This window comes from Erpetoichthys calabaricus, chromosome 1 (genome assembly GCF_900747795.2).
Source record: "Erpetoichthys calabaricus chromosome 1, fErpCal1.3, whole genome shotgun sequence".
Classification (NCBI taxonomy): Eukaryota; Metazoa; Chordata; class Cladistia; order Polypteriformes; family Polypteridae; genus Erpetoichthys; species Erpetoichthys calabaricus.
The window spans coordinates 325,089,913-325,116,859 of record NC_041394.2 but is presented as its reverse complement, the minus strand read 5'-3'; the positions used below and the strand labels follow the sequence as shown (position 1 = coordinate 325,116,859).

General features: G+C 38.5%; 1 protein-coding gene across 1 annotated transcript in view; it reads left to right on the top strand.

Annotated features, from left to right (window-relative positions):
* The window catches only part of tbc1d15 (TBC1 domain family, member 15), a 158,540-nt gene that overhangs the window by 73,773 nt on the left and 57,820 nt on the right, over positions 1-26,947 (top strand). The window contains exons 6-7 of the mRNA XM_028818454.2: positions 19,912-20,011; positions 24,734-24,931. Of these exons, the coding sequence (XP_028674287.1) occupies positions 19,912-20,011; positions 24,734-24,931 (298 nt within the window). The remainder of the gene's footprint in view (positions 1-19,911; positions 20,012-24,733; positions 24,932-26,947) is intronic.

The window sequence follows — 26,947 nt, the reverse complement described above, 5'->3', positions numbered from 1 at the left end:
TAAAACATGACAACAAAAGTTCAGAAGCAATGTCTCCAAGACTGGACAGTTAACTTTGTGAGCTGGAATGTTAAAGGCCTGAATCACGAATTAAAGAGAAAGAAAGTATTCTCTAACTTAAGAGGTCTAAACGCTAAAATAGTATTTTGGTCCAGCCTCACATACGGAGGCAAAATGGTGGGGTGGGGGGACTGGGGGTGAGAGAAAGAGAGCAAGCTATCTCTAATATATCCTTTTAATCCTTATAAGTATAAGTGCCAACGTAACAGTAGGCTTCATGGCAATTACTCCTGGGAAAATTGGAAGTTAAGGTCAAAGCTGTCTTATTTTCAGTTAAGACTAAAACATGACAACAAAAGTTCAGAAGCAATGTCTCCAAGACTGGACAGTTAACTTTGTGAGCTGGAATGTTAAAGGCCTGAATCACGAATTAAAGAGAAAGAAAGTATTCTCTAACTTAAGAGGTCTAAACGCTAAAATAGTATTTTTACCGGAGACTCACTTATTAAGCAAGGATCAGTTTTGGCTGCACTGAGAGTGGACTGGCCAAATGTTCCATTCCAGCTTTACAAAAAAAACACTAGTGGTATGGGAATTCTTATACATAGAACAATCTCATTTGTAGTATCAGATGTAATATCTGGTCCAAAAGGGAGATATGTGATTGTCATAGGTAATTTATTTAACTGTAAAGTGATTTTGATAAGTATTTATACACCCAATGTTGATGATAGGGAATTCATGCAAAATTTATTTGCATCCATTCCCAATGTGAACACTCATAAAATTATAATGGCTGGGGACTTTAATTGTGTTTCAAATCTAGACCTAGATAGGTCTCTTGCCACATGGGTGATGACATCTAGCACTGTAAAGCAGGGGTCCTCAATCACAGTCCTGGAGGGTCGCAGTGGCTGCAGGTTTTTGCTCCAACCCAATTGCTTAATAAGAAGCACTTATTGTTCAAGTAACAGTTCTGCTTCACTTTAGTGGTCTTTCTCATTAAGATTTTGAACCCTTATTGCTTATTTTAGTCTTAAACAGCTGTATTGTTGGTTTTTTAATTGCTCCTAATTAGCAATAACATGCAAATGACAAAAGAGACCAGCATTTCTCCATTTAACTTATTACCATTTACACCTGTGTGTATTTATAATGCATTATTGGGTTTAATTAAATACTTGGAAGGAAAGTGAAGGACTGAGAATTGCTCATCCATTTGAGCATTCAAATCATTTGGATGATATCCTTAGAAAGGGGAAGAAAATCTAAGATATGAGAATTACTTGACATAGCAGTGTTAAAGCACTAACAATCTATGAAATTAAATTATTGGCAAGAATTGCTTTCTAATTAAGCAACAGGGTTAGAACAAAAACCTGCAGCCACTGCGGCCCTCCAGGACTGTGACTGAGGACCCCTGCTGTAAAGACAATTGCACAGTTTGTAACTGACCACAACTTATCAAATCCTTGGAGATTTCTAAACCCAAACTCAAGAGCATATTCCTTCTACTCACCAGTGCATCATTGCTACTCAAGAATTGATTATTTCTTTGTCGATAACAACTTCTTGCCTACGATTAAATCTTGCAAGTACGATGTTACTTTTGGAGCTAAAATCACTATGCCCCACATACTCATCTCACAAATGTTATCTTAATCCACTTTTATTAGCAGATGAGAATTGTGCAGTATTTACATCGAAGCAAATCAATTCAAATGTATTTCTGGACGCGTTACAGATACCAAAAATAGATACTCTTAGTGCAGAGGAATTTGATAAACATCTGGCACTATCAGAATTACTAGATGCTATAAACTCACTGCAGAGTAGGAAAGCAGCAGGCCCTGATGGCTACCCTGCCAAATTTTATAAGAAATTCTCAACTCCGCTAGCTCCCCTTCAATTAGCAACATTTACATAAGCTAGAGAAAAATTCTACCTCAAACTTTTCGCCAAGCATTAATTAGCGTCTTTCCTAAACAAAATAATAATATAATAATAACAAAATGTGCTTCGTACAGACCAATCTCACTTCTGAATAATGATGTTAAGATACTCTTCAAAGTCCTAGCTAGAAGGATGGAGAAAGTGCTGTCTTAGGTAATATCACAAGACCAAACTGGATTTATTAAAGGCAGACATTTAGCTTCCAATCTTTGTCTCCTGTTTAATGTAATATATTCACCAACAAAATCAAACACCCCGGAGATGATATTGTCATTGGATGCAGAAAAGGCATGTGACATGGCTGAATGGAACTACCTTTTTATAACATTAGAGAAATTTGGGTTTGACCCTAACATTTGTGCATGGATCAAATTACTACATACCAGTCCAGAAGCTTCAGTTTGTATTAACAACATTAATCCACACTACTTTAAACTAGAACGTGGTACCAGACAAGGATGCCCCTTGTCACCACTGGTTTTTGCAATCGCCATTGAGCCACTGGCAATTCACTGTCAAAATGCCATTGAGATAAAGGGGATTATCAGAGAAGGACTGGAACAGAAAGTTTCTCTATATGCAGATAATATGGTACTGTATATATCAGACGCTTAAAGTACTGTGCCTGCAGTCCTAATAGCACTAACAGAATTTCAGAAGATTTCTGGTCTCAGAATCAATTTTGAATAAAAGTGTGCTCTTCCCAGTGAATTCTCAAGCATACAATATTAGATTGTACACCTGCCCTTTTATCATTGCAGATCACTTTAAATACCATGGGGTAAACATCACAAGTAAATATAAAGTTCTTTATTAACAAAATTTTGTCATCTGTATGGATAAAATGTAGCAAGACTTGCATACAGTTAGGTCCATTTTTTCTAATTTTGGTTCTGTACATTACCACAATGAATTTTAAATGAAACATCTCAGATGCAGTTGAAATGCAGACTTTCAGCTTTAATTCAGCGGGGTGAACAAAATGATTGCATAAAAATGTGAGGCAACTAAAGCATTTTTTTAACACAGTCCCTTCATTTCAGGGGCTCAAAAGTAATTGGACAATTGACTCAAAGGCTATTTCATGGGCAGGTGTGGGCAAGTCCGTTCTTATGTCATTATCAGTTAAGCAGATAAAAGGCCTGGAGTTGATTTGAGGTGTGGTGCTTGCATGTGGAAGATTTTGCTGTGAACAGACAACATACGGTCAAAGGAGCTCTACATGCAGGTGAAAGAAACTATCCTTAAGCTGTGAAAACAGAAAAAACCCATCTGAGAAATTGCTACAATATTACGAGTGGCAAAATCTACAGTTTGGTACATCCTGAGAAAGAAAGCAAGCACTGGTGAACTCAGCAACGCAAAAACACCTGGATGTCCACGGAAGACAACAGTGGTGGATGATCGCAGAATCATTTCCATGGTGAAGAGAAACCCCTTCACAATAGCCAATCAAATGAACAACACTCTCCAGGGGGTAGGCGTATCGATATCCAAGTCTACCATAAAGAGAAGACTGCATGAAAGTAAATACAGAGGGTTCACTGCAAGGTGCAAGCCACTCATAAGCCTCAAGAATAGAAAGGCTAGATTGGACTTTGCTAAAGAACATCTAAAAAAGCCAGCACAGTTCTGGAAAAACATTCTTTGGACAGATGAAACCAAGATCAACCTCTACCAGAATGATGGCAAGAAAAAAGTATGGAGAAAGCGTGGAACAGCTCATTATCCAAAGCATACAACATCATCTGTAAAACACGGTGGAGGGAGGCAGTGTGATGGCTTGGGCGTGCATGGCTGCCAGTGACACTGGGACACTAGTGTTTATTGATATGACACAGGACAGAAGCAGCCGAATGAATTCTGAGGTGTTCAGAGACATACTTTGTGGTCAAATCCAGCTAAATGCAGTTAAATTGATTGGATGGCATTTCATGATACAGATGGACAATGACCCAAAACATACAGCCAAAGCAACCCAGGAGTTTATTAAAGCAAAGAAGTGGAAAATTTTTGAATGGTCAAGTCAGTCACCTGATCTTAACCCAATTGAGCATGCATTTCACTTGCTGAAGACTAAACTTCAGACAGACAGGCCCACAAACAAACAGTAACTGAAAGCCACTGCAGTAAAGGCCTGACAGAGCATTAAAAAGGAGGAAACCCAGCATCTGGTGATGTCCATGAGTTCAAGACTTCAGGCTGTCATTGCCAGCAAATGGTTTTCAACCAAGTATTAGAAATGAACATTTTATTTCCAGTTATTTAATTTGTCCAATTACTTTTGAGCCCCTGAAATGAAGGGATTGTGTTAAAAAAATGCTTTAGTTGCCTCACATTTTTATGCAATCGTTTTGTTCACCCCACTGAATTAAAGCTGAAAGTCTGCACTTCAATTGCATCTGAGTTGTTTCATTTAAAATTCATTGTGGTAATGTCCAGAACTAAAATTAGAAAAAAGTTGTCTCTGTCCAAATATTTATGAACCTAACTGTAGATGGTCAACCCTTCATCCCACTTTAGCTGGAAGAATTAACATTGTTAAAATGAATATCCTTCCTAAGCTTCTCTTTTTATTTCAAAACATTCCAATATACATCAATAGGTCATTTTTTAAGAAATTAGACTCAACCATAACCTCATTTATTTGGAATTCAAAACATTCACATATCCAAAGGGCTACCCTACAAAGACCTACTGTAAGGCGGAAGGTGGCATGGCTTTACCTAACTTTCAATTTTATTACTGGGCAGCAAACACACAAACTATAAAAACATGGACACAAATAGATGAACATACACAGGCTTGGTTTGCAATAGAAGTAAAATCCTGCAGTACTTCTTTATATTCCTTGCTTTACACCCCAATAAATACAATATATCGCCAATATACTAACAACCCAATTGTGCTTCACTCAATCAGAATATGGAACCAATGTAGGAAGTATTTTAAGATAGAGAAGATTTTATCTGTGGTACCTCTGCACGAGAACCACCTTTTTCCACCCTCTCAAACATATGCAGTTTTTAATGCCTAGAAAACATTTGGGATTAAATCACTTAGAGATCTGTACATAGATAATGTCTTTGCATCCTATGAACAATTACGCTCTAAATTTAACTTTCCAGCAACACATTTCTTTCACTACCTTCAAATTCGAACCTTTGTTAAACAGACCCTGCCCAATTTTCCTCACCTCCCACCTACATCCATGCCGGAAAAAAATATTGCTGAGTCTCGAGGACTCGGACAGCATTTCCATAATATATAAAACTATTTTACAGTCCCTCTCTTTCAAAAATCCAAGAGAAGAGTGGGAAAAGGATCTCATATTTAACATTTCAGAAAAGGAGTGGAAAGTAGTAATGCACAGAATTCACTTGAGCTCCATATGTGCAATGCATACATTTATTCAACTCAAAATTATATACCAAGCGCATCTTTCTCGTTTAAAATTGTCCAAAATGTTTCCGGGGCAAGATCCAACCTGCGAACGCTGCAATCAAGTTCCGGCCTCACTGGGCCACATGTTTTGGGCCTGTACCAAATTAACAACATTTTGGTTGCCTTTCAGACAGCCCTGGTGTCCAAATCCCTCCTAATCCCCTAGCAACTGTGTTTGGGGTACTTTCTGATGGGCTTAAAGTGGAGAAGGACAAACAAACTGCAATTGCCTTTAACTACATTACTAGCATGTACAGTAATCCCTCGCTATATCGCGCTTCGCCTTTCGCGGCTTCACTCTATCGCGGATTTTATATGTAAGCATATTTAAATATATATCGCAGATTTTTTGCTGGTTCGTGGATTTCTGCGGACAATGGGTCTTTTAATTTCTAGTACATGCTTCCTCAGTTGGTTTGCCCAGTTGATTTCATACAAGGGACGCTATTGGCAGATGGCTGAGAAGCTTCCCAACTTACTTTTGTCTCTCTCTCTCTTGCGCTGACTTTCTCTGATCCTAACGTAGGGGGATTGAGCAGACCTAGATGATACGGACGCTTGTCAAAAAATGCTGAAAGATTATCTTCATTTTGCTCCCTTCTGTGCAGCTGCTTCGTGAAGCGACATGCTGCACGGTGCTTCGCATACTTAAAAGCACGAAGGGCACGTATGGATTTTTGGTTGTTTGTTTTTATCTGTCTCTCTCTCTTTCTCTGCTCCTGACGGAGGGGGTGTGAGCTGCCGCCTTCAACTGCTTTGTGCCGTGGTGCTTCGCATACTTAAAAGCCTTTCTCTATCTCTCTGACATTATCTGCTCCTGACGCACACTCCTTTGAAGAGGAAGATATGTTTGCATTCTTTTAATTGTGAGACGGAACTGTCATCTCTGTCTTGTCATGGAGCACAGTTTAAACTTTTGAAAAAGAGACAAATGTTTGTTTGCAGTGTTTGAATAAAGCTCCTGCCTCTCTACAACCTCCTGTGTTTCTGTGCAAATCTGTGACCCAAGCATGACAATATAAAAATAACCATATAAACATATGGTTTCTACTTCACGGATTTTCACCTTTCGCGGGGGGTTCTGGAACGCAACCCCCGCGATGGAGGAGGGATTACTGTAGATGTATCTTGCTCAATTGGAAGAATCCTAACTACCTATTACCCTTACCTATTCTAAGTCAATGGGTAACTGATGTTATATACTATTTGAAACTAGAAAAAATCAAATTTGCACTTAGAGGAGCTGTACAAACCTTTTTCAAAACCTGGCAGGATCTAATCAATAACATTTTACAATAAGCATTTAGATAGATGAAGCAGGTTCTCTCCCCTCTTATACTCCATTTATCTTTATTCATCTATTAATTTATCTATTCACTTATCTTTACTAGCATAACGTTTTACACTGCTGGCCTAGGTCTTTTTCTCAGCGGTGGGGGTTGATTTGTTTCTAACCCCTTTTTTTTTCTTTTTTGTAAAACTTGTGTATGGAATGTTATTTGATTTTAATAAAATCAATAAAATTTTAAAAAAGTAATAGGGGATGTTAAAATCCATGATATTTGGATAAAAGTTTTGTATGAACAATTAGAAACGTGTATACTTTTACACACAATTACGGACTTAATGTTGAATTACAGTACCTCATAATTGGGAGGTTTAATTTTTAGCTTATTTTTGGCGCACTCTGCTGAGCACTGGAAGGTCACAAGGATTGCACTGTTCCTCTAAAATGTGCATTTCATCCTTTTTCAGGTAGACAAGATCTACTTATACAATGCAGAGTACGATAGTTTACATGTGTGTACGTTCATTTTGCTTTATAGTAAATGCCAAGAAGTAAATGACCTGTTCAAGGAAGTGCCAGACTTACAAATGGCCCTTAGGTGCTAAGTGTTTTTTTCTTCTCCTAAATGGATTTCATAATCAAATGGGCTAAACGTTTTTTAACAGTTTTTATTCACAGCTCTAGGTCGAAACATCAAATTCAGAATCCTTTGAGCAAAAACATCTTCATGCATCAGGATGCTATTGTTAAATCAAAAAAGTTAATGTTAGAAGATAATGAAGGCAAGAATGTTATAGTTGACTACCTAGTAATGATGAGAAGTTATTTAAAACAGTTATACTGCCTTCAGCCAACTTATAAATTATAACTGAGTGAATACTGGAAGTGATGAGTGTGAATACTGGAAGTGATGAGAAAATGATTTATTTTATAAGAGTCATTAATAAGGTATGAGAAACCAGGTGAGATACAAAGAAGCAGGACGAAAGCTGAGCATATCCATATTACTAAACGAGAATGGTAAACCGGATGGACGCAGGGACATGGGCCGTGGACGCAAAAGACGTAGTGCGCAGGCGCCACACAAAGCCCCCCTCCAAGCACCGGAAAATGAGAAATGATGCCAAGAGAAACTCATTCAAGAACAACACACCATCTTTACTACTAATGTTGTGTACAAAGAAATTTTCCGATAAATCTTTACACTGTGCCTTACAATTTATTCTTGGCTTCCTATATGCATCATCTACACCTTCACACTATGCTATATCTCATACATACATCACGCTATTTATAATTACCCAACACCAGGGGTTGGCGAGCGAAGCCCCCTAGTGCTTAATAATACATCTTCAAGTCTTGTAAAGAGATCCCTCTTTATTTTTAAATGCGTCTGAAAGAATGGCAGATAGCTGCATTAATATGTTAATTTCATTGCCAGAATTGTTTATACTTTTTTATTATGAGTACATTTAGGAAATTTTAAACACCCCACCCCGTTAAAAAAAGATATAAAGAGGAATAACGTACTAATACATTTTTCTATTCTAGAGCTCATGCAAAAAAGTGTCCTTTTATAAAATAATTTCCTTGCCTGATACGCTTTTTTCACATCTAGGGCACAAAAATGAATGACTTGCCCTTTGTCACTAACCCTGGCTTTTGTGAAATAGGATGCATTTGTTCATAACCTAATTCTACCCCTCAAGAGCTGTTTGTTTTTTTCTGCCTGATCTTTGGAGAAAATGTCATGCCAGTTGTCTCATCACTTGCATGCACTTGCTTCACTATCATATTAAAGCTAAAAACTGATAGCGTTTATTAAAGTTCTTATCAGTGTCTTTAATAATGAAAGCGTTAGGATAAGGATTTGGAGGGATAAATCAATGTTAGTTTAATTTCTGTTTGACTTGAATATAAATAGCTAGCTGTTAAATTTAATAAAATAATAATACAAGGTTTCTTTGGCTGTTATATAGTATTTCTTAGGTCTTCCTCAACCAGGAATAGAAATAATGCTATTGCCTGCGCATTTGTCTCAGAAAGTTTATCTTGTGGACACTTCCAACCCTGGCTGCAGAAAATGAGTGTTAAGCTAAACATTCAGACAAAGTGCTGCCATAGCTCGGAATTCAATATTGGGAATTCAGGAAATGGGGACTTCTGCTTCAAAAGTGTATTTACATAGTACATAATTTGTGTTTGATGGTATTTGACTTTTATTTTATTGACAAGCCTTTTGCAAATCTTTTAATATACAGTACTATAGGATAATATTGGTAATGTGTAGAGACTTTTGAACCATCGAATATGCACCCTGAATCTGTTACAAAAACAGCTTTAAAAAGATGGTTTAAATGGAATATCCTGAATTATCTTGTAATCTATGAATTCAACAGTACATATATAATAATGTTTGAGTTTTTATATTTACTATACATTTTAAGCAGTTGTTTAAAGTTACTGGCCAGATAATGTCAAGAGAATAAATTTAGAATGTGCACATGCTAAGATAAATCACGTAATAATAAATAATAATAATAATTCATTACATTTACTGTATATAGCGCTTTTCTCAGTACTCAAAGCGCTATCCACACAGGGAGGAACCGGGAAGTGAACCCACAATCTTCCACAGTTTCCTTACTGCAAGGCAGCAGCACTACCACTGCGCCACCTGTGAGGTCAATGATTTATCATTCTTTATAAACCCTGTGTTGAAATCCTATTACCATCTCTCCCACACATTAAAATTCAAGCTCTGAATTGTATTTTGATTTTTATGAATGCCAATACTACTTAAATGATTCTTGGGTCATGTGTATGCCAATGTTTTAAATCTTTTGTTACTGTTAATATTTATATAGTTTATATTGGATTACAGAAAAAGGCACTCTTCACTTCAATAAATGGAGGTAAAAAGTAATTGAGTGGGATTTCTGTTTTTGTCGTGGCATCGAAAGGTATTGAGAATCATAAAATTTCACTGGTACTGGTGTCAAATACAAAAATTCTGGTATTATGACATCCCTCCTAACAATATGCTAATGCTAAAAAATGCTGTAGATATGCAGTCATTTGAAAAAGTACCCCTTGAAATGTTTTTCCTTCTTTAGAATTTGTTGACATGCCAAGATTTGATTTTTGTTTGAACACTATATATTCAGTAGATAACGGTGATGTAACAAACATCATGTCACATTTACTTTTTGTAGTCCATTGTATAATTTAAATAAACATAACTACACCCCTACATTTAGTGTCAGGTCTAAAATCCAGTGTGCAGCTGAAGACCTGCATAATTGATGAATGAGGGAAAACTGTATTTACTAAACTAACAGACTTAAGGTCTAAAATCCAGTGTGCAGCTGAAGACCTGCATAATTGATGAATGAGGGAAAACTGTATTTACTAAACTAACAGACTTATATCTTCAGTGCTCATGCGTTTAGTGTTATTAAAAGAAATGGTAATACAGTAATCCCTCCTCCATCGCGGGGGTTGCGTTCCAGAGCCACCCGCGAAATAGGAAAATCCGCGAAGTAGAAACCATATGTTTATATGGTTATTTTTAGAATGTCATGCTTGGGTCACAGATTTGCGCAGAAACACAGGAGGTTGTAGAGAGACAGGAACGTTATTCAAACACTGCAAACAAACATTTGTCTCTTTTTCAAAAGTTTAAACTGTGCTCCATGACAAGACAGAGATGACAGTTCTGTCTCACAATTAAAAGAATACAAACATATCTTCCTTTTCAAAGGAGTGCAAAGCAAGCAGTCAAAAAAAAAAATCAATAGGGCTTTTTGGCTTTTAAGTATGCGAAGCACCGCCGGTACAAAGCTGTTGAAGGCGGCAGCTCACACCCCCTCTGTCAGGAGCAGGAAGAGAGAGAGAGAGCCACAGAAAAACAAAGTCAAAAATCAATACGTGCCCTTTGAGCTTTTAAGTATGCGAAGCACCGTGCAGCATGTCCTTCAGGAAGCAGGTGCACACAGCCCCCCTGCTCACACCCCCCTACGTCAGCGCAAGAGAGAGAGAGAGAGAAAGTAAGTTGGGTAGCTTCTCAGCCATCTGCCAATAGCGTCCCTTGTATGAAATCAACTGGGCAAACCAACTGAGGAAGCATGTACCAGAAATTAAAAGACCCATTGTCCGCAGAAACCCGCGAAGCAGCGAAAAATCCGCGATATATATTTAAATATGCTTACATATAAAATCCGCGATGGAGTGAAGCCGCGAAAGGCGAAGCGCGATATAGCGAGGGATCACTGTATAACTTGACTGTCCTAACTTTTCTTGAGCATGATGCAGTCCTCAGATTTGACATGAGTATATATTTTCAAAAGACAAATTCACAAGGTAAAACATCAAATATCATGTTGTTGTAGTTTTTTCAATATAGTACTGGGTGAATTTAATTTACAGATCACTCCTTTTTGTTTTCATTAGCATTGTCTGTAGTGTTCCAACTTTCTGAAATCATGGTTGTACATGTATATCATATTCACAAACAATCTGCTTATTAGTTATCTGACTGAGTGGCTGAGGTAGATCACTCTGCTTTCATGAGTGAGGTATGCAGCCACTGATGAATATCAGTCTTATTTATGTAACTGATGGCTAACATAGCTAAATGTCTGTTGTGGATATTTTAATTGAAAGACAGAGTTATTTTATTAGGATATAAACCATAACTGAGCAGTTCAAATGGGAGAACATAAAACAAAATAGAATACCTGCTTTTTTATTTACAGTGGAGCTTGGATCCGTATTCAGTTGCAAGTACAACCAAGTTAAGAAAATATGTGTTTAGATCCCATTTCTGTATATTTTTGTGTACATCCAGTTCCTAATGTGAGAGTCTTGAGAAAATAAATTATAATAGCAGCACTAGTATGGGTTTTGTGATGTGATGTTTATAGTGCTTTTGTTATTTGTTAACTAAACAAGACTGTAATTGCTGAAATTGAAGAAAGCAGAAGTAGAATGCAAGGGAGGCCAACGTGGATGTGAACGGAGAAGGTTAAAGCAGATTTAATGGAAGAGGTTTGACTAGGGAAGGACTGAGCTGCATGGAGAAGGTTAATCAAGCACATTGATTCCACATAGAAGTGGGTAAAATGAAGAAGAAGTAGTAGTCTTCTGCTTTCATTCTCCAGTGTAGTTTTCTGAGGATCAATATAATTTTGTTTTACCAAGAAATAAGTTTAAAAAATGTTTAGGATTTTTAAGGCAAACAAAAATATACCTAATAAGATTATTTTTAAATTTAATACAAAATGATTATACTAATAGTGATATAGTAGAATAATACAAGTGAAATCCCATTGTAAAGAAATTCAGGGGACCATAAAAATATTTTGTTTTAACAGAAATTTCATTATAACAAATATGGAGAAAATGCATACACTATTGTGACTAGTGTCGCCAGCAATTCGCCATCTCTAACAGCAGCGGTGCAAGGACAGCTCCGTAGCTGCCCTGCTGCATCTGATAAGCAGTAAACCAAGGGTAAAGCAATTGGTTGTCCTTTGCAGGATTAGGCTTGCCATGTAACATGCTTGTTGCATAATGTTTAGAACATTTAACACTGGGCTTTGACCTGCTCTTCCTCACACTCTTCCTGGTCTGCCACAGTGGTGATTCCGAGCTGCTGGTGTTCTTACATTCTGAAGATGGGAGCTAAAGTAGGATAATTGCCCCCATGTCATGGTTCCTGCCTTGTGTACTAGAATACTGAACTAACAGCTCCTATTTTGAACAAAGTCTTGAGACTGTAGCTGTCTTCTCTGCACAGTAATAAAGTACCTGTATTTTCCATGGAAACCTGGACTTGCTTTCCTGTCTCTCGTGCAACTCTGTGACCCAAGCTTTACAATACCTGTATAAAAAAATCACTTCTTAAACTGCAAAAAAAATTTAATTTGAAAATAAGACGTTAGATATAACTTTTTTTCAGCATGAACTGACGCTGTTTCTCAGTTTTTTTTTTCATTGCAGAGAAAACTTTGAGAAGCGCTATGAAACTCGAACAGTATAGTATCCGCACATGACACAACTACCCATGTGGATGCTCGGTGGAGCACAGACTCCAAATTCAGCTCTACCTGTATGATGTCGCACCTACTTTCTCAGCGAACCTCGATGGGACCGCCGAGACCGGAAATTTTGTGACAGACTATCACTTTCTTTTGGTCTAACAAGTATGACCACAAGGGGGCACCAGAGAGCCCCAAAACAAAGACACAGTAAAGCACCACACATTTGTAGAATAAAATAAAGGCTTTTTATTCTCCTCACAAGCACCCTTCCAAATCACCTCTTCAACCAGTTGCGCAAGCACAATGAAAACACATAATTAAAAAAATCAATCCTCCTCCTTCTCTCTTCCGCCGAGTATTGTCTGACTCGTCCGTGTGTGGCAGCGGGCTTCCCTTTTGGCCGGCCTGGGATTGTTTCCGATGTCATGTCATATCCTCTGGGAAACACTTCTGGGCCGTAAGAAATGTAGGGAGGTCCTCCCCTGACAGCTCTCTCTATCAATATGTAGGGATCCCAACAGGGCTGCACGTCCACACTTAAATTCCCAAGCATCCCTGCGGGTGTCCTGACTGGGTTTTCATATGAAGATAACTGCCACCTAGCATACTGGGAATAGAACAACTCACAGTTCCCAGCAATTATTTCCTGCCGGCTAGACACTCGGTTATTTTTCTTGATCACTGGCGAATATGCTTTCGACGTCGTTCTGGTCTCCTGTCTGGGTAATGTATATTTCCCCATTTCATCTGGGATGCCCGTTCTCCTCCTACATAAGATAGAAACTGTCTGTCTGTTGCCATGTTCTAAAGACTTGGCGAAAGTATAGGCATGGCATTAAGTATCTTTTGCATTGCATTATTATCTTCAGTAGCCCTTTCTGGTTGAATAAATGTTTGATATTCACTATAACAGGATTTGACATGTAATAGCCTTTTCTACAACTACAGTATATAAAACATTGTATAAACCTAAAAGTAGACTTGATCTTGAGCCATTTTATTTTAATAATATAAAGATTGATGTGTAATAAAAAGGATAACAATGAAAATTACTTATTTGAAAAAAGAATAGTTCAATAAAAAGTTTTTTTTTTTTTTTTATTTAATATTGGTTTGCAATACAAACATTGCTGTGGCTCCATGGATTTCTTTAGGGCTTCATGGGATTTGGAGTTTGGGACAGCCCTGTTGGTTTCCTTGGGGGCCACCAAGATAAGCTGCAGAGTCCTACATTGGGCTTCCAGCACACCTAGGAGTGATTCTAGATCTGGCTAACAAGCCACTTGAAGCACTCCCAGGAGCAGCATACAAGGAGTCTGCTCACTTCACTTGGGGTGCCAGAGTCGGGAGGAAGAGAGACGAAGCTTGTGCGTGGAAGAATGGAGGTGGAACGAGGAAGAGAAAGAGAAGGAAAGAAAGTGCTGTGGAACTGTATATTGGTGTTTCATACTGTGCTGTTGTGGGGATTGGTGGTAAAGCACTTCCCCACTTGTAAATAAAGCGTGTGGTGTGCTGCACTTATGCCTAGCATCTGTCTGTGTCAGGAGTGCCCCGTGGTGGTTCACTATATATATATATATATATATATATATATGTATGTATGTGTGTGTGTGTGTGTGTGTGTGTGTGTGTGTGTTGTGTACATGTTACTATTTATTTGATATTTTGCTATGTGAGAACTGTAGAATATGGTCATTGTCCTTATTGTTATATCTTTATTAAATAATATTCTGTGAGACGTGTATTTTAAACTATTGACAACAGCTTACTGTTTTAAGCTGGGCCTTTGCAGTGAAATTTATTTCGTGACAACATTTTGGTAATTAAGAAGAAAATAAATAAAGATGACCACAAAGTTGTAAAAGCATTGACTTCGTTACTTGACGGGATAGTTACGTCATGCTTTGGACAGGGTTACTGCACATGTTGGTTGCTTCAGCTGGCTTCAATTTACAGTACTACTTCCATTCCATTGTAGGCTTTCAACACTCAATTTTGTATATCCTGTTTATGATACTGGCATTTTGCCTTTGAACAAGTTGCGGAGGCCTAAGGTTATGAATGGCAGGTTAGATGGCAACCTAGTAGAAATTTTTTATCACTAATTTTGAAGCAACATTAATACAAACATTGGCTAGCAGAATTAATGTTGAAATACTGAATAGATAGATAGATAGATAGATAGATAAATAGATAGATAGATACTTTATTAATCCCAATCGAATATTATGATTGAACTAAGTAAACTGCAAAGAGTGCTTCTTGTGCAGTTAAAAGACTATGCTACAACAGAACTAGTGATTGTAAAAAATAACTACTGGATATGGAACACTGATGCAAAAGAAATAACATAAAAATATTTGGGTTACTGGAGTGAATTGAAAGCCATGATTGGGGTTTCTTGTTTATTACTTTCTAAAGTGTTTCAACAGATTCTGTGGTTAAGACTGAAGATTATGCAGGTCAGGTTGGGAAGCATGCACTGGTACAGCACGTTGCCACACCCACCACATGATGAAACAGCTTGGGATCCTGGTTGGCAACCCCCCAGGCAAACATGTAGTCCAGTCCCACCCTCTGGAAATGACCCTCTATTTGCCTCATCCAGGTGTTATGTGGGTGTCCCCTTGGCCACTCGGGTCCTCAACAATGACACAACACACCTCTAACAAGCCCCAGAATCAACTGGGAAAAACGCAGAGGTTCTGCACAGCACTTACAGCACCAGTGTACATGCCGGCCATGATATCCAGCAACCCTGAGGGGATTCCGCAAAGTCTCAGGATGTCCCACAGGGCAGCTTGGTTAACTGAGTTGAACGCTTTACGAAAAGACCAGACTGCTCCATCCTCTGGTAGGTGAGCAAGTGATCACTGATCCTATTGAGGATGACCCTAGCAAAGATCTTACCCGGCACCGAGAGCAGTTTTATCCCCCTGTAGTTGTCGCAATCCAGGCGATCACCCTTCTCTTCCAGATAGGGACATTATGTAGGTATATCATATTTATTCTGATAGTCCAATTGTGTGATCCAGTCTTCACACTTTTCTGAACAGGTTTTTGAATTACATTGTGAAACAGTTGCAAAAACAAGAACTTTCCATAACATTTTTTAAGGACTTTTGTTAACTCTTTAAAAGCATATCAGTGGGATCATTAGATGAAGCAGGTTTTGGTAGACTTGGATCAATTAATAAATATTTTATATAGTTACATTCACAGATTTTTGCAGAAAGAAATAATGGCCAGTATGGTTACTGTTAAGTATCAGTTTATAATGTGTTTACTTTGATCCATATATTTTTAATGCAAATTACTAAATCAGGCTAGGAACCAACTTTACACAAATGTGACTACAAAGCATTTACTTACCAGCTGCAGTATGCTATAAGCTAGTTTAACAGTATTCACACTTAGGAGTGGACAGTTGTAGGCATTTATTATTGAAACAGGGTAGCTGCCTCTGAAACTGACACTTCTGTTTTTACTTACTTTAAAATGATGTGATAACTGTCATTTCCTGGATATTTTTATGTGCTAATATTGATATCTGTCTAACTTGTGTTTGTTTGTATATCAGCAAAAAAACAGTCATTTACTTTATAGGCAAATTGGAGAAATTATGTCACCCTGCATGGCAGAAGGATTTGAAATAAGATGACTCTGTAAGGTCACTTACTTTGCTCGTTTTTTTTTTTCCACTCTCCCTTCAAATAAATTTCCCCAAAGAATAAAACAGAAATGCATTATTTCACCTCTCTGAAACTGCAATCACACCTGTTTAACTTTGTTCCTCTTATTTCTTAAACTCTTGGATGGTACTGGGTTGAAAGACAGTTTGACTTCTGTGTTGGTACTCCTACACTTTAGTGTTGTGATTTAGCAATTTAAAGTTGTGTATTTTTTACTAAATGTTATTATAAAATTCACTCTGTATGAGATGTAATTCTCATTATTGAGATATATGCTTATGAGTTGTTTGTCCTTGTTTTACTATATATAGGCATTTATTGTGACTTCTAATGCAGTATGCTTTAAACTAGTTTTAATAGTAATGCAGCCAAATACAGAATTTCAACATCCCAGTTAAGCCAATAAATAATATTTAAAATAACAAAAAAGAGAGCACATTTTGTTAAAGAGGTATCACAAAAATGTAAAATAATACATTGACACAAGAGTACTTCTATAATGTTTGAGACAACAACACATTTTTCCTTGATTTACCCCTCTGCTTCACGGTTTACAATTACATATCCAAAAATTTAGATGTGATTAAAGTGCACATTTTCATTTAGGGACATTTGCATACATTTTAGTCGCACCATATTGAAATAACAACACTTTCATATAGGGTTCCCCCCATTTCAGGGCACCATAATGTTTGAGATATAGCAGTGGTCAGTATATTAAAACAGTCATATTTAGTACTTTGTTACATATCCCTTGCATTCATTGTTTGCTTGAAGTCTGCAATTCATAGATTTATCAGGTGCTGAGTATCTTCTCTGTTGATGCTCTGCCAAGCCTCTAATGCAGCCATCTTCAGTTCCTGCTTGGTTTTGGGCTTTTCGTCCCTTTAAGTTTTCTTTTCAATAACATTGTCTGTCATAGTGTTGATGACTAAACATGTACCGTTGCATAAACCTTGTTTAGTATTAAGGTTTCTTAATAGCATGACTATTGTCCCGATTTTAAGGTTAAGATTGTGTTGTGGTAATCCGGCTGGGTTAATAGTGTTTAAATATTCTAAGGGGAAATTAAGATGCTCATTCTCGTCTTCAGAATCAACATTGTCAGTACTTAGAAAGAGGCGGCTTTCTCCAGGAAGTAACGCAATGACCTGGTTATTTATGCGATCAACGTCCATATTCTTTGGACATAATATAGCCCGTTGTGTTAATAGTGGTATCTGGTCTAATGAGATTGCTGTTCCAAACACCTCCGTCATTAAGTCATTGCAGATAAAGCGTTGTAGGTGCCTGCGTTCGTTAATTGTAATCAGGCGGGCTCGTTTCTGTATGTCCGTTAGTTGAGATGTTTCGTTTTGGAGCCATGACTCCTTTGGTTGCGTTGTTTGAGAAGCGCGTTGTAGGCGCCTGTGTTCATTGTTTTTATCCAGGCGGGCTCGTTTTTGTAGTCACGTCAGTCGAGCTCTTTCTTTTTGGAGCCGTGCCTGCTTTGCTTGCGGCATTTCAGACTCGCGTTGTAGGCGCCTACGTTCATTGATTTTATCCAGGCGGGCTCGTTTTTGTATCTCCGTCAGTTGTGGTCTTTCATTTTGAACCCGTGTCTGCTTTGCTTCCGCAGTTTCAGATGCGCGTTGTAGGCGTCTATGTTCATTGTATTTGTCCATGTGGGCTCGTTTTTTGTAGCTCCGTTAGTCGAGCTGTTTGGTTTTGGAGCCAAGACAGTTTTGCTTCCGCGGTTTCAGACACGCGTTGTAGGCGCCTACGTTTATTGTTTTTATCCATGCGGGCTCGTTTTTGTTGCTCCGTTAGTTGAGCTGGATCGTTTTGGAGCCGTGACCGTGACTCCATTAGTTATCCGTTGTCTACCGTTAGTAATATGGATAATTGCACTTACTGTTAATACAGAGCGTTTTCTGTGGTTGTACTGTTAATAATGCATTACTGTAATGTGATTCACATATGCTATATGGTTTGGACGTGTGAGGATGCCGTACGTTTAATACGGAGAGTTCGTTTATTCTTATTACCCGGACCATGCTGTGTAGTGTGGACGTTTAGTTCAGAAGCGCGTTGTAGGCGCCTGCGCCTTTCGTACTTTCTTGCACCTTCCGTACTATCTTTGTGGACCTTTGCAGACTCCGTAGTGTCTTCCATTTGACTCTGGGGTGCAGTGCAGAATCCTGTTTTCTGTGTGGCTGTGTCATTAGTCGTTAGCTATGGGCGCGTTGTTGCTTCATGTCTTATTTACGTTAGTTGACCTCTTTGGTTTTTGAGCCGTGACTCCTTCGTTAGTTGAGCTCTTTCGTTTTTGAGCCGTGACTCCTTCATTCGCGGTGGATCAGACTTCGCTTGCGGTTTATGAGACGTGCGCTGTAGGCGCCTGCGCACTATGTCTCCTGCGTCCATCGCCGTGTACCTGCGTCTGCCTTCCGGTTTACCATTCTCGGTTAGTAATATGGATAGTCGTCTCCGTCACACGTTTTCTGTGTATAGTCGTCTCTGTCACACACATCTACCTCCTGAAGACTGTTTCAGACCTGTCAGACAGACATTTGGGGATTTTTCTTTACCACAGTAAGGATTCTTCTTTCATCAGAAGTGGAAGTCTACCTTTGCCTATCAGTCTCTTTGCGATTACTGACCTCACCAGTGCATTCTTTCTTCTTAATAAAATTTCAGACAGGTGATTTAGGTAATCGTAAGGTTTTACCAATGTCTCCAATGGCTCCATTCTTGTTTTTTTTAGCTTCATAATGTCTTCTTTGATTTACATTGGCAAAGCTTTTGTCCTCATGTTGAACAATGACAACTACAGAGGTAGTCTGTAGGTAGAAGCAAGCGTAGATATCATATGCCTGCACTATGCAGGAATGAAACACACTTGAGTGATCACAAACACCTCTGATGCTAATTGTTCCAAACATGATAGTGTCCTGAAATGGAAGAACAAAAGTGTATAAAAACTGTTGTAATTTTTACATGATGTGAATGAAATGTATGCAAATACAATTAAATTAAAGTCTACAATATGCACTTTAATCATGTCTAAATTGTTTGACTTGTAATTTTAAACTGTGAAGAAGAGCAGTAAAAAAGGATAAATGTGTCTTTGTTCCAAACATTATGGAGGGCACTGTAGGTAGTACATTTTCAAAAGCCATTCACAGGCAACTTACCATTTATGTAAACATTATTGAAAAGGAAAGCAGATGTTAATTGATTTCAGCATATTTGTTATTTTAAACCTTTTTTATTCATACAATCAAAGCTACTGAATTTTGCATATTAAATATCAATGTAGAAAGATGAAAAACTTGCAATTAAGATAATATAGCCAACAATATATTCAACAGGCACACATTAACTGAAGCTAATTATATTGTGTTGTGTAATGCATCTAAGAATGATTATATGCAAAGTTTGGTAATTACATTACTTCATGATGCTTTATACAATGGGACAAATAATATTGTTCCTATTTGTTTTTTAGGTCTCCTGAGAAGGATGTTTTGGTTGCCAACAACAACAGCAAAGGTCTCTCACAATCCTTTGAGAATCTACTTGATGACACCACATTTGGCCTTATACAGGTATTTATACAGGAAAAACGTATTGCTGCACAGAGGACACAAGCAAGAAAAAACACGAAAATCAAATTTTTAAAATGAGGAGTCATTTTGTTTATGTTAAATAGTTATCACAAGGACTTGTTTAGTTTTACCCCATGAATGCAAAATGGCTCACAGACTTGAATATAATTGTTGGCTGAAAACATTTTGGAAGAATAACAAAGACATGTAATAGAAACATAAACACACAGCAAGCAAATAAAACACCTAGAACCAAACACCTGTCTTAATTGGTATCAGGATTTCTATAACATTTAGTGACTAGCTGGCCTGTTTATCCCACGGGACTCCTGTTTGATTACCTTTCTTAAACCACTATTTATTATTTTCTTGCTACCTGCCTTCTCTTTTCTGCTCTGCTATAAAACTATTATCTTTTTCTTCCAAAATCGACTGACACTGGCAGGAAACAGACATCTTTAGAGCTCCTAATGTTCATCTTTGAGCTACTTTCTTTAAATTTATTTCACTTCAGGGAGCATATTTGGATGTATACCATGGGGACTACCATGGGGGACCAGTGTCTACATCATCGGTCCTTTGATTGCATTTTTATGTTTCCTTGGGCTCTTGCAGTTGTCCATTGCTATATGCAGTAACCGCTGAACTATGGTAATTATGTTTACATGTATCTTATATTATTTCCCACATTTGTGATGGATCAAACCTCCAGTGGCATCATTATACTTCTATGGGATTTTTCCTGCTTTGTTGTTGCCACTCACCTTCCCTGCTATGCTACTTTGCCTTTTAGTTGGCTTGCCATTCTCAGATAAGTACTGGCTTTCCACTATGCTGAAATGCTCTCACAATAAACTTCTGCATATTAAACAATTTGTCCAGAGCAAATGGTCAGACTGGAATGTCCTAAAAGACATTGGTATTGTGCGGCACCCCAAATATCTGCACTAAGGATTGGGTCGTCACCATTATCAGGAAACAACTGTGAAGTTCACCAGCAGCACTTGTTCTGGAATATATCATCCTAAACAGGGTTTTGGGAATAAGGGAATCAGTCTGCCAAATCTGTGCTACATTGAAATAAAGTGTGGATGTGGATCTGTGCACAATGAACTCTTAGCTGCTAACAGTGCTTTGCCTAATTCAAAATCTGTCAATGTCAAAGCAAATAATACTGTCAGAATTCATTACAGACTGCAACCCTGATATGTTAAGTTTAACTGGAACTTGGCAAAAATCAATTGTGTGTGCACCTCTAATTGAGGTGACTACATCCAAGTTACATTTACATTACAACAGCTCATAGCTCAAGACAAGATGAGGGGGCTATGGTAAAGTGAGGTCCACCGCTGATTGGCAGTCCATGACTTATTGGCAGGTTTTAAATAAGTAAATAATATTTCACAATTGTGTCTTTGGGTGGGGCATGGTAGTGTGGTCTGAGCAGTGAGATGTGGAAACGGGTGGCCCTGCACTTCCTGTACGTGTGCAGGTTTTCCTGTGTCCCTCATTAGCGCTGGAGCTGTGATTACTGCAGCTGTACCTCACCCCACTTTAAACAGGGAAGTGCAAATGTTAGGGAAGAAAAGAAAAAAGGAAAACAAGAAAAAGATTGTGGAAGTTAAAGAAAGGAAGAAGACATGCAGGAGTAAGAAAGAGCCAGTGCCTCAATGAAATTTAAAACTAGATGGAATATAACTTTAAAATTTTAAACTGCAGCAAAACTGAAGTCATGCTAATTGGCACTAAATCTCCGCTTACAAAGGTTTGCTCCTTTTCAGTCACCCTTGGTGATGATGTTGTAGACATCATGGTATCATTTTTGATTCTTAGCTTTCTTATTCTACCCACATAAATAACAATAAAAAATTTTCTTTCTTCCACCACTGTAACATATCCCATGTTCGCTCATTCCTTTCCTTTTCCAATGCTAAGAATCTTGCTTTTGCTTTTATTACATCCCGCATTGACTTGTGAAATAGGTCCCCCTTCTTATCTGTTATTACAGCTTAAGTTGGTTTAAAACTCTCTACTCTTTACACAGAACCGCAAAAGAAAGCACATAACAGAAACCCTGCTCTTCCTTCACTGGCTCCCTGTGACTTACATGACTGAAGAATAAATTCTGTTAATAACTTAGTACTAACTATAAAAGGTGTTGCACCAGACTACATCAGTAACTTCCTTCATCACTTCGCTCCTGTTCACCCACTAAAGTCCATTAATTTTTGAGTGCCCCAAATTAGCCTGTGCTCATCTCTATTGCACCCAGAGTTTGAAGTAACCTACCCTAATATATGAGATAATAGACTCAACGTATTCTTTTTAAAAAAACAACTTAAAACACATTTATTCAGAAAGGCATTTAACTTACCCAGGATGCTCAGGATGACTTGTACTTATTCCGCAAATTATGTTTTTTGTTCATGATTTTCTCATAGTATGTGTATTTTTGTATTTTATTCTGGTCTATTGTGTCTTAGTGTTTCTTTAAATGTTTAGTATATCCTGTATTTATTAAAAATAAAAAAAAACTGAGAAATCACATGTACATAAGTATTCACAGCCTTCGCTCAATACTTTGTCGATGCATCTTTGGCAGCAATTACAGCCTCAAGTCTTTTTGAATATGATGCCACAAGCTTGGCACACCTATCCTTGGCCAGTTTCGCCCATTCCTCTTTGCAGCACCTCTCAAGCTCCATCAGGTTGGATGGGAAGCGTCGGTGCACAGCCATTTTAAGATCTGTCCAGAGATGTTCAATCGGATTCAAGTCTGGGCTCTGGCTGGGCCACTCAAGGACATTCACAGAGTTGTCCTGAAGCCACTCCTTTGATATCTTGGCAGTGTGCTTAGGGTCGTTGTCCTGCTGAAAGATGAACCGTCGCCCCAGTCTGTGGTAAAGAGCGCCCTGGAGCAGGTTTTCATCCAGGAAGTCTCTGTACATTGCTGCAGTCATCTTTCCTTTTATCCTGACTAGTCTCCCAGTCCCTGCCGCTGAAAAACATCCCCACAGCGTGATGCTGCCACTACCATGCTTCACTGTAGGGATGGTATTGGCCTGGTGATGAGCAGTGACTGGTTTCCTCCAAACGTGACGCCTGGCATTCACACCAAAGAGTTCAATCTTTGTCTCATCAGACCAGAGAATTTTCTTTCTCATGATCTGAGAGTCCTTCAGTTGCCTTTTGGCAAAGTCCAGGCGGGCTGCCATGTGCCTTTTACTAAGGAGTGGCTTCCGTCTGGCCACTCTACCATACAGGCCTGATTGGTGGATTGCTGCAGAGATGGTTGTCCTTCTGGAAGGTTCTCCTCTCTCCACAGAGGACCTCTGGAGCTCTGACAGAGTGACCATCAGGTTCTTGGTCACGTCCCTGACTAAGGCCCTTCTCCTCTGGTCCTCTGTGGAGAGAGGAGAACCTTCCAGAAGGACAACTGGGGAGACTAGTCAGGATAAAGGGAACGATGACTGCAGCAATGTACAGAGACATCCTGGATGAAAACCTGCTCCAGAGCGCTCTTGACCTCAGACTGGGGCGACGGTTCATCCTTCAGCAGGACAATGACCCTAAACACACAGCCAAGATATCAAAGGAGTAGCTTGAGGACAACTCTGTGAATGTCCTTGAGTGGCCCAGCCAGAGCCCAGACTTGAATCCGATTGAACATCTCTGGAGAGATCTTAAAATGGCTGTGCACCGACGCTTCCCATCCAACCCGATGGAGCTTGAGAGGTGCTGCAAAGAGGAATGGCCGAAACTGGCCAAGGATAGGTGTGCCAAGCTTGTGGCATCATATTCAAAAAGACTTGAGGCTGTAATTGCTGCCAAAGGTGCATCGACAAAGTATTGAGCAAAGGCTGTGAATACTTATGTACATGTGATTTCTCAGTTTTTTTATTTTTAATAAATTTGCAAAAACCTCAAGTAAACTTTTTTCACGTTGTCATTATGGGGTGTTGTGTGTAGAATTCTGAGGAAAAAAATGAATTTAATCCATTTTGGAATAAGGCTGTAACATAACAAAATGTGGAAAAAGTGATGCGCTGTGAATACTTTCCGGATGCACTGTATATTATGGACATTATACTGTATGTATCTAATGTTGTTCCTACACTGTTATTTCTAAATTTCTGTGAATTGTTTTGAATATGGGAAAGATCCATCCATCCATTTTCCAACCCGCAGTATCCGAACACAGGGTCACGGGGGTCTGCTGGAGCCAATCCCAGCCAACACAGGGCACAAGACAGGAAACAATCCTGGGCAGGGTGCCAACCCACCGCAGTATGGGACGTTCTATTATGTTATTATTATTAATGTATTATTATTATTATTAACGGACATCCTACGTTCATGACTTGGAGCATACCAGCAAAGAGTGTTACTTCTTACAGTACTCTGCTACTTGAGAAAATGTTTCAGGGATCTCTCTTCCCTTTGCTGATCTATTTCTCTGTCTCCTTCTGTCTCTCTTGCTGTCTATATCTGGTATGGATTTCTTCTCCATGTCGCTTCCATTGATTCTAGCCTTTTTCGAGCAACTCAGCCCCTAACTTAATACTGTATATCTCATGATGTTACTGTAGAAGACATCAAACACCTTGGCTTAAATTACCTGAAATTTTGTTATAATGTTGTTCTCTTAAATTAGATGAATTGCTTGTTTCTTTTATTTATTTCTAATCTCAAATTAATTTTGTGTTTGACATTTTGTTTTAGAAATTTAAGAAAGATCCTTATACAACAACAATGGGTAGTTTCTCTAAAGTTACAAAGTACCTAATTGATGCATTTCAAGGATCTGATTCAGTACATCAGGAACGACCACCAACAGAAATGGCAGACTTACTGAATGAGGCAATACCTGGACTTGAAATTAACCACCAGGAAGAGCCAGGATTTGAGGTTATTACTCGAGTAAGTCTCTGTACTCTTAGTTTTGTTTTTAAGTTGTTCTGTGTAATCTCCATGCCTATTTCTATTAATCTAAATATGTATATAAACAGCCCTTTTTAACTTCATAAAAATTTTGATCACTACATGTGCATTTATGACTTTATTTTTGTAACACAATGCTCCAACTTCAGATCAACAGCTCTTCTGAAGGGCACTTGTCAACAATTACACAGTAGTACAGCAGAGGTGTAATGATACAGAAATCTGATAAAATGGTATGTATCTTAATTTTTGGTTCACAATACAATACATTTTTCAAACATCTTTTTCCATTATTGTTAACAAGAAAATCACACAGTTCCCAAGCTGACAATGTATTTGGCTATGGTTAGGGTTGTTCTACTTCAGGCTTAAACTGTTCACTCACTACTTCTGCCTGTATGCAGGATACATAGGGTAGTAGCAAACTGGTTTGTGCAAAAAAAATTACATACAAGTACATAATAAAAGAATGGTGGTTAAAGGAAACAATTTTCACACACAGAAATGGAAGTTTTCTAATATATTGAATGTGGAGACTGGGGCAGTTAATACAGTTCTGTTTTTACTTTTTAAAGAGATTGATATTCATTTACTATTTATTTTATATAGACACTTAATTGCCAGACTTTTAGTCACATCCCCCAACATCATACAAATTATACATTCTAACATGTCATGCATCACAATGGCAGCATGTGATATAAATCCATCCATCCATCCATTTTCCAACCCGCTGAATCCGAACACAGGGTCACGGGGGTCTGCTGGAGCCAATCCCAGCCAACACAGGGCACAAGGCAGGGAATCAATCCTGGGCAGGGTGCCAACCCACCGCAGGTGATATAAATCATGAAGACCAATTTTTATGCCTTCAGTTAGTATTCACTTAAATGTTGGATTTGGGAAAATGAGTAACCTTTAGTGACTTTGAAAGTGGCATGTCTATTAACACTAGGCATGTTGGTTGTATCTCCCAGATGGCTGCTGTCATGGACTTTTCAGGTACAGCCATTTAAAGGGTTTTCCAAAACTGGTGTGAAAGCCAGAAAGTTGCTGTGATAGAAAATATCGTGAATGAAAATGGCTTGTGGATCATGTGACAAATGAAAATTGTGATAATTGTACAAGTAAACAAATGGGCCGCCACCAGGCATATCACATTCAGATTTAACATGGGTGTGTAGAATGTTTATTTCAGAAAACACCACTTACTGAAATTTATCTTGAATGGGCTACAATGACCATGTCCAGTGCTGATGTGATCTGCGAAAAATGAGAAAGTGTGTCTTCAGTGGACACAGAAGCATCAAAACAGGGCTGTTGAGGAGTGGACAAAAGATAACTTTTGCATAATGCTTATTGCAGAACCAGAATTAGGCACAAGCAATTTCAACACTACAGGCCAATGTGATGGTGTGCAGAATATATTCCGAGCACTCAGAAGAGGCTCTGATATCCTCTTGAAGAATGCCTAAATGGCAAATTGTAACCAAACATGGTTTCTAATAATGTTCATCCATTTTCTGACTAAAGGTTATTTACACTAAGATGGATATTTCTTGCATGATAATGCACCATGTCACAAGGCATGTATAGAATGAGGTGGAAAGATCTGTTTACAGCAAGTTTGTGCAACTGAAATAATTTATGCATGGTACAGCACTCCTGAATGACACATCTAGCTTCTTAGAGTCCATTCCCAGACGAGTTCATGCTATTCTGAAGGCCAAAAGAGGTTCCACACACTGCTAGATAGGTGTGTCTTATAAACTGACAACTCAGAATCTATGTCTGTTACATGATGAGGAGGATTGTGTAACAAGCACATTGAGAATTTGAGTGCAATCCATATTACTAAACGAGAATGGTAAACCGGATGGACGCAGGGACATCCGGACATGGGCCGTGGACGCAAAAGACGTACTGCGCAGGCGCCCCCACAAAACCCCCCTTCCAAGCAACGGAAACCGGATGGAAAGCAACGTAAAATAAGAA